General features: G+C 32.5%; 1 protein-coding gene across 1 annotated transcript; it reads left to right on the forward strand.

The window, feature by feature from the left end:
• Positions 1-5664: 5664 nt before the first annotated feature.
• On the forward strand, positions 5665-9234 carry LOC131652709 (galactinol--sucrose galactosyltransferase-like). Its single transcript, XM_058922653.1, has 4 exons — positions 5665-7043; positions 7359-7536; positions 7740-8107; positions 8408-9234. The coding sequence occupies exons 1-4, from the start codon at positions 5811-5813 to the stop codon at positions 8969-8971; spliced, it is 2343 nt and encodes a 780-aa protein (XP_058778636.1). The 5' UTR covers positions 5665-5810; the 3' UTR covers positions 8972-9234.
• The last annotated feature ends 534 nt before the right edge of the window (positions 9235-9768 follow it).

The following is a 9768-nucleotide window of genomic DNA, read 5'->3' on the forward strand; positions in this document are numbered from 1 at the left end:
TACAAAATGAACACACAGAATCCTAACATTAAGACTCCTATTTATACTAGTTTCGACCTTAACGGTCCTATACTAATCTGCTGCCACGTTTCTCATCAGAACTTCCAGCGAAGCCATCTGTTATTGAACGGTTACGAAACCGTCTTCGAATTTCAAATCTTCCCGCCTGAGTCCATCTTCGACGCGTGGCAGTGTATTAAACAAACACTAAAAAACACGCTAAGTAGTAATACTTGAATACATATTCTATGAATTTTGTCTAAGTCCCGAAGACATATGCTTTCATTAGTCTTTCAGTGTTCACTATCTTCAACGAACTTAGAAATCTGTATCTTCGAGGCATGACCATCAGTAGCCATTCTTTCACTTTTTAAGGGATGGCCATCAGTAACCATCTTTCCTTCGATTCTCAACTCCTTCGAAGGACAAACAATATAAAACGAAATCTTCAGCTAACAGCTCCATGTTCTGATCCATTTCTATAGCTCTCACCTTCCCCGCATATTTACTGTTAGTATCCATTACTTTTTTAGTTTTATCTGCGTACATTCACTAATTTCATGACCGAATCTCCCACATTCAAGACATAAAAAGATGTAGGCCTTCATCTTCGATCTTATAGTGTTTCCCCTTAATAGAGAACATAGCAAGCAACGGGTAGTCAAATTAACCTGCACACATGGCTTGACATACTTTCCACGTTCTCTTAAAAGGGTGATTTTATCCACCTCCACTGCTTTACCAATTCAGTTTCCCACAAATGTAAGGACGCAATGATCGTAGTAATTAAAGTAGAGATTATCCAAAAACTTTGGCAGACCCCGACAACGGCGCCAAAAACTTGATCGGTAAAATAGCAAGTCTACTACTTTTTAACCGATGTAGTAATTAAAGTGGAGATTATCCAAGTATCGGTCTCGAGGGCTGCTATGATACTATAAGAGAAAATAAGAATTCAATTCAACAAAACAATATCGGGTGTTGATTTGGATTGATGTTATTAACTTGAAATGCAAATAGTGAAATTAAACAAAAAGTAGATTGATTAGAAACAAGTATGATGGAATATGCTAGGGTAGATGTATGAACCGCCTTATGAATCATGTAACCGATATTTTACGTAAGATTCATTAATATGCTTAAGTATCAATTCTCGATGTTAGTTTACACTAATTCCTTAGCTGTAAACCTTTTTTATATTAAAATTCAGTTTTAATTCCTTGACCACTAAATCGCATATCAATATCTATATGAATATAACCAGGAATAAATGATCACTACGGTTAAATCCTTATTCCTAAGTGATTTACCGACAGTGTTATAATTCAAAGAGGCGTTAAGGTGGTTTGTCCGACCTAACCTTAACCGTAAATCATCACAATATTTTCCAATAAAATGAAGCATGAAGAACTTTGAATAAAAACTTAATGCATAAAAACATTCAATACGTAAATTGACGGTAAATCAATTCATCACAACATAGCGATCCAGGGACATCTCCCTAAGATAAAATTCTTTAGCTACTCATACTGATAAAAGAAATAAAACAGATATTCGTTGACATTACAAGAATTTAGCGGTTGATATGATCTCCAATTGCAATCGCTCTTGAAGATCTTCTTCCAAAACCCTTGCTCTCTCCTTCGTTCTCTGTGAATTTTTCTTCCAAAAGATCAAAGATGCCTCCATCCTAATACGAATTAGGTTTTAGTAGTGTTGATTCAAGTTCCAAACATGCGAAAAGTCCACACTACCCTTACTGAAGTTGAGGCTAAAAATTATAAAAATATTAAGAATCTGCTCGCGCCTGCCAACACGGGCTGTGTCCTGTGACACGGGCACCCGTGTTGACCCTTTGCCAATGTTGTTTTGAGATTTTTCCCCCAGGCTTCCTGACACAGGCCCTGTCAGGTGACACGGGTACCCGTGTCAGGCCACTGCTTTGCACATTTTCTTTGTTTCCTCCTGCTTCCTGACACGGGCCGTGTCAGGCAACACTGGCACCCATGTCAGGCCACTGTATGCGCCATATCTTCATTTTTTACTTCGACTCGCATTTGTTTGGCTCTACATTCTTCTTACGGACTTTACCGCTTAAACCTGAAACATAATTACTACCAAAACACACATCAAAGCACCTTAAATGGCATGAGTTTTTAATATCAAAGCAAAACACACAACTTAAACGAAACATTCAAAATAACAACGAAAACTATAAAAGATGGACAATTGTGTTACCGAACTGATGAGATTGATGCTAAGAGATTGATGAAAACACAATACAAATGGTGACCGATCAGTACTCTATCAGCAAACAAGAGATTCTCACCCACACCGCCACATTGTCAATGGCATCAAAATTCGGGAAAAATTGGATCTTCATTCCTTGTTCGTGAGGTAATGATAAAAATTGAGCCACTGACTCTCGAAGATCACAATTTTCTGATCTCCATCACTCGAAAATGTCACAAGATAGTTATCTTGTCCTAAATCAACTATGTTTAGGATTCTTTTATTGCCCATAGCTGATTCAGTCGTGATTCCAACACCTTATACTTGATTCTTCTTCTCAACATCTTCATTGTAATCCCTTTATGTCAAAGTTTTTCTATTCTTTGTTTTTCCTTTTATCCTAATATGAACTCCAGACATATTGTCCGCCACCAAGATCTTCTAGAGATAAAATGTTTTTCTTATCTTCATATTCTCTATAAATACACAAAATTTTACTTTGTGACAAAAAAAATCGCTTTCAACCGAATCTGGCCACCCTGTCCTAAATTAAATGGTAAAAATAAATTTAATTGAAGTTGTATGCTGAGAAAATTTAGCTTTTAATTATGGGAGCGGAGGTAAAAAATGCTAGTACTGGCTTCCACTCCCATCCCTACCTCGACCTATGAAATTTATTTTATTATCTTTATTTTAAAATATGTATTTAATTATTAATTTTGTTATTATGAAAATATATGTATTTTAAAAATTATATATAATTTTTATGGGTGTGTACAGGGACAGGACGGAGAAACTTACTCTTAATTGGAGGCATATTACTCCCATTGGAAGCGAGATTGATATAAAGAGGCGAGAATACAATCATCTTTTAGAATGGACAAGATGTTTTACATTACAAGATCTCATACTTTTTTATGACTAAATTATGTCAAAAATGAATTTTATGTAGATATTTGACATTTAATTTGTAGTGAAATATAATTCTTTGAAACCTCCACCGCTCTATAGAAATTTTCAACTTTTTAGGCTCTTTTTGGTAAAATTAACTGGTAGCTGGTAGCTGGTAGCTGATGACTTGTAGTTGGTAGCTGATAACTGATAAATTAATTTGAGTGTTTGGTAAATTAACTGATATACTAGCTGATAAATACAAAATGATATAAAAGGACATTCTTAATTAAGAATTGATAGTAGGGATGACAACGGGTCGGATCGGGTGCGGGTTTCACACTACCCAAACCCGCACCCAAAATTGGCACCCGAACCCGAACCCAAACCCAAATGATGTTCGGGTGGCAAAACAACACCCACGGCTACACCCGTTGGGTTCGAGTTTTTTCACCCAAACCCAAACCCGCAGCAAAATACATAAAATACATTTTTTCTACAACTTTCCACAATAATATATATATATATGAGGAGGGATCAAATTACACCCGAAGAGTTACACCACGAGTTACACTCGTTCAATAACTACATCTCGAAATAATATTTTTTAAATTCAACCGTTGGATTGAAACATAATATGATATAGATCATACCTATAAAGTTTGAGCTTAATCTATAATGATTTACTATATCATCAAGATATCCAAAGATTAACGTCAAAATGAGCTTTCATATAACGTTAATTTTGATGTTATTCAATGACATCAAAATTAACGTTATATGAAAGCTCATTTTGACGTTAATCTTTGGATATCTTGATGATATAGTAAATCATTATAGATTAAGTTCAAACTTTATAGGAATGATCTATATGATATTATGTTTCAATCCAACGGTTGAATTTAAAAAATATTATTTCGAGATGTAGTTATTGAACGAGTGTAACTCGTGGTGTAACTCTTCGGGTGTAATTTGATCCCTCCTCTATATATATATATATATATATATATATATATATATATATATATATATATATATATATATATATATATATATATATATATATATATATATATATATATATATATATATATATATATATATATATATATATATATATATATATATATATATATATATATATATATATATATATATATATATATATATATATATATATATATATAAACGGGTGTGAGTTCGGGTTTCGAGTGCGGGTTTCACACTACCCAAACCCGCACCCGAAGCCGAACCCAGTCAACTCGGATTTTCACCCGTTGACTCGGGTTCGGGTGCGGGTGGGCCACGCGGGTTCGGGTCTGCTTGCCATCCCTAATTTATAGTTTCATTATATTATTGTATTATATAATTAAATTATTTTTTATAAAATAAAAATACATATATTAGCAAACACATGCAAAAAAATTAATATATATTAAAATTAAAAATAACATCAAAATATATCAAACAATTATATATAAATTTTTAAATAAACTTATATAATAAAATTTATATATAAATTTAATGAGATAATAAAGTAACATCATTACAATTTTAAATTCAATTATATTAATTTAAAATAATAATCTCTTAATGTTTTACAAGGTATGTAATTCTAATGTCATTAAAATATTAAATATTCCATTTTTTTTAATCCATACGAAAATAATTATACAACGCAAAAACCATTATATATATAAGGATTGTATTTTTGTTAAAATAATAGGGGTATAAATTAAATAAAAATTCACAAGCTAAAAGGTCAAAAGTTACTTTAAATAGTTTTTGAAAAAAAAGCTACAAGCTAAAAGCTAAATGACAGTTATCAAACAAAATTTTTTTTATCAATATAAGCTGAAAAACTAAAAGCTAAAAGCTATTTTTTAGTGTTACCAAACAGACCAAGTAAAATCTCACAAATTTGAGATGGTTCTAGATAAAGATAGGAATGATAATGCTTAAATCCTCTATGCACTTTACATTGACATAGCTAATAATAGAGATGCCTGTTCAGTGGCCACTGGCCAGTGGTCATTATTAATGTTCTTATCACTTTAAAAGTTGAATAATAAAAAGTCTATTATAATCACCGTTCAAAAAAACTTTTGAAACAGCATGATCATTTGTATTAATGCGTAACTGAGAACAATTTCTTTCGTCTCAAATTAACTAGTTTAATTCATTAATTCACTATATAAAATAATATATTTACTAAAATATTATTATTATTATTACTATTATTATTATTATTATGTTGATCAGTCGATGTATTCAATTTTATCATAAAAATACATAGTTAAAGATATTAAATTGACAATGATACAAATAAAATATTAAAATAAAAAAATATACAATTTTAGAATAAAAATAAAAAGAAGAAAATGAAAGATATAAACATACGCACAACAATTATAAAAACACATGAAAATTAAAAAAAAAAAACTAATATAAAAAATTCAAAACCAACCTTCACCACGCCTTCGTTTGTGTCCACTCATTGCATGACTATTCATATTCTTTTCCTCTATAAATACACATCAATTTCTTGCTCTTTCATCCATCATCAAATTTCAAAACCAAACACAAACAACTTTTTATTCACTTCATCAAATACACAAAACCACACCATATATCAAATCACTATCACTTCCCTTTTATTTCATTCATTCACACTATAACCATTCAAAATGTCTCCTCCAAATCCAACCTTAAACTCAAACAAAAACAACTCTAACACCAACACAACCAACAACCTTAATACATGTTCCAATTCACCCTTCACTTTTACCTTATCCGAGTCAACCCTAAAAGTCAACAATCACATCATCCTCTCTGATGTCCCCAAAAACATAACCACCACAACCACTTCATCCACCAACGGCTGCTTCCTCGGCTTCAAAACCACCGAACCAAAACCCCGCCACGTGGCACCCATTGGAAAACTCAAAAACATAAACTTCACAAGCATATTCCGGTTCAAAGTATGGTGGACCACTCTCTGGACCGGTTCAAACGGAAAAGACATCGAAACCGAAACTCAATTTCTCATGCTCCAAAACTCGGATCCGAAACAAGATTCGGATCCGAACAGATCTCGACCCTATGTTCTATTTCTCCCAATAATAGAAGGTCCATTTCGCGCTTCTTTACAATCCGATCAAAACGACAACGTTTTAGTCTGCGTCGAGAGTGGTTCAACTTCCATAACAGAATCTCAATACGACACTGTCATTTACCTTCACGCCGGTAACGATCCATTTAAGCTTGTAAAAGAAGCAATGAAAACTGTGAGGGACCACTTAGGAACTTTCAAGCTTCTAGAAGAAAAAACAGTTCCGGGCATAGTGGAGAAATTTGGATGGTGTACATGGGATGCATTTTATCTTAAGGTACACCCTCAAGGAATTTGGGAAGGAGTAAAAGATTTAACCAATGGTGGTTGTCCACCTGGCTTTGTTTTAATCGACGATGGTTGGCAATCTATCGCACATGATGATGATCCCATTGATACTAACGATGGGATTAATCGGACGGACGCGGGTGAACAGATGCCATGTAGGTTAATTAAATTTGATGAAAATTATAAATTTAAAGATTATAAAAATGGATTAGGGTTAGGTGGATTTGTTAAGGAATTAAAGAAAGATTTTGAGAGTGTTGAATATGTGTATGTGTGGCATGCTTTGTGTGGTTATTGGGGTGGGATAAGACCCGGTGTTGAGGGTTTACCAAAAGCTGTTGTGGAGAAGCCTAAATTGACCGTTGGATTGGAAACTACTATGGAAGATTTGGCTGTGGATAAAATTGTTAATAATGGTGTAGGGTTGGTTCCTCCTCATTTGGTTGATCAAATGTATGAAGGTATTCATTCTCTTTTGGAAGAGTCTGGAATTGATGGAGTCAAGGTTGATGTCATCCATGTAAGTACTCTTCTTTTGATTAATTACAATATTAGTCCAACATATTTTACACTTTAATTATGTCGGTATATGTCACAAATAAAGGAAATAAAATGATAGGTGAAGTTGTAATTGTTGTAGGGTCAAATTATCTATAGTCTTTTGGTCGGCACTTTATCTTATCCATAATCTTTTTGTTTATTGACTTTATTGTGTTACAAGGAATTTAGATAATAAGTTAATTTAAATAAGTTTGAAGTAACCTTTTTCTAAATATAGTAAGTTTTTATTATTTTTTGACATTTTCATTTTTGGTTTGATGTTTTTTCTAATCAGTTGCTAGAGATGGTGTGTGAAAAGTATGGTGGTAGAGTTGATTTAGCAAAAGCATATTACAAAGCTCTAACAACTTCAGTGAAGAAACATTTCAATGGTAATGGTGTCATTGCTAGCATGGAACATTGCAATGATTTCATGTTACTTGGAACCGAAGCCATATCCCTCGGTCGCGTCGGTATGTCACGCAAATCAATTTTTTTTATCTTAACTAGTAAATATACACATGCATTCGGACACGACACTTCTATATGTATTTATATGTAACACTTCTGATTTTGTTCATGACATTTTTACGTGCATCTACACGAAAGACTTTTGATTTTGTTGTGTACGAAGAAATCCTAGTTAAAAAATTCAATATTTTTTTTTTTGAATTAGGTGATGATTTTTGGTGTACTGACCCTTATGGTGATCCAAATGGTACATATTGGTTACAAGGATGTCACATGGTGCATTGTGCATACAATAGTTTATGGATGGGAAATTTCATTCAACCAGATTGGGATATGTTTCAATCTACACACCCTTGTGCTTCTTTTCATGCAGCTTCTAGAGCCATATCTGGTGGACCTATTTACATAAGTGACACTGTTGGAAATCACAATTTTGAACTTCTTAAGACCTTAGCTTTGCCTGATGGTACTATCCTTAGATGTGAATATTATGCCCTACCAACTAAGGACTGTCTCTTTGCTGACCCTTTACATGATGGCAAAACAATGCTCAAAATATGGAATCTCAACAAGGTGAACCTTCCCTCCTCACTTTCACAACAATATATTCTAATTTGAATTTTAATTGATCAAAATTTTCAATCATATCATTATGGGCGCGTAGAAACTATCAGTCCTAATCATCTACGGTCTATTTCATTTTACAACTAGATATAGGATTAAAGGACTTAGAGATTTGGAGTTCAATCTCTGCTTAACTTTATCTGTGTTTAATCCTATATACGTTTAACCCAACGGTCGTGTTAAATATAATTAAAAATATTCATTTTTCGCGATCTGCGTTTTGACAATATTATTTCTTTTTTGTAATAGTACACCGGAGTTCTTGGCGTGTTTAATTGTCAAGGAGGAGGATGGTTTCGCGACATAAGATCAAACAAATGTGCATCTGAGTTTTCTCATTTGGTATCAACTAAGATCAACATCAAAGACATTGAATGGGAGAGTGGGAAAAATCCCATTTCCATTGAAAGTGTAGAACTTTTTGCTCTATATTTCAGCCAAGCCAAAAAGCTTAAAATTTTCTCTCAATCAGACACTGAAGAAATCTCCTTAGAACCATTCAATTTTGAGCTTATAACTGTTTCTCCAATCACCTTACTTCCTAAAAAGTCCTTGAAGTTTGCTCCTATTGGTTTGGTGAATATGTTAAACAATGGAGGGGCAATTCAGTCACTGGAATTTGATGAGGATCAAGATTTGGTTGAAGTTGGAGTTAGAGGAAGTGGTGAAATGAGAGTGTTTGCATCAGAGAAACCAAAGATTTGTAGAATTGATGGCAAAGAAGTTGGTTTTGAATATGAAGATTTTATGGTGATTATTCAAGTACCATGGCCTAGTTCTTCAAAAATTTCCTCTGTTCAGTATATATTTTGAGCATTGGATTAGATTATAGACATTTTCAAACTAATGATTTTGTTTGTTTTTTCAATTTGATGTTTTTTATATTGAACAATGTTTAAGTTAAGGGGCTTTTTTGTTTATCCCTTGTTTGGATTTTGTATAACTTGCTATTTAGTTCTACCTGACTACTGTGTGAAGAAATAAGTTAGTGAGGGATTTAATTATTGTATCATTTAGAAAAGCAAGTTTATTGCTTTACTTATCCAATATATAAATGACGTTTTCTTTTTTTTTTTTCCTTGGATGGTAAACGATATCTAGAATAAGATGCAGAAGAAAGATTGAATGCAATCTAAAATGTTGGAAAATCTCTATCACTTGAACACCAAAGTTTGGAAATACTTCAACATAATATGAGGTAAATATGTTTAATTCTAAGAGCCTTTAAGAAAATAATATAAGAATTTCATCCATCCTAAGGAACATGGTATATTGTATCAATACAAAGAAGTTAGGTAAAACTTACCATATAGGTAAGGTGCTGGAATATGAAAAAGATTGCTGTATAAAAATATAACTTCAAATTTATACTAGTACATTCCATATGTTTGGTCAAAGTTTAAAGAATCATGGGATAAAAAGTAACTTTTTTCATTATTTTTTTCCTTAACAACCAATCTGACACCTCATATTTTGATAATTTTTAAATTATTTATAGATAAATTTGGGTTAAAAAATGCGAACGGAATTTGCGGTAGTTTATTCAAAATTTTCAGAAACATACATTTTAATATTTTCGGTAAATAAATAATAAAAAATTCGAAATTTTT

The sequence above is a fragment of the Vicia villosa genome, linkage group LG2 (genome assembly GCF_029867415.1).
Source record: "Vicia villosa cultivar HV-30 ecotype Madison, WI linkage group LG2, Vvil1.0, whole genome shotgun sequence".
Classification (NCBI taxonomy): Eukaryota; Viridiplantae; Streptophyta; class Magnoliopsida; order Fabales; family Fabaceae; genus Vicia; species Vicia villosa.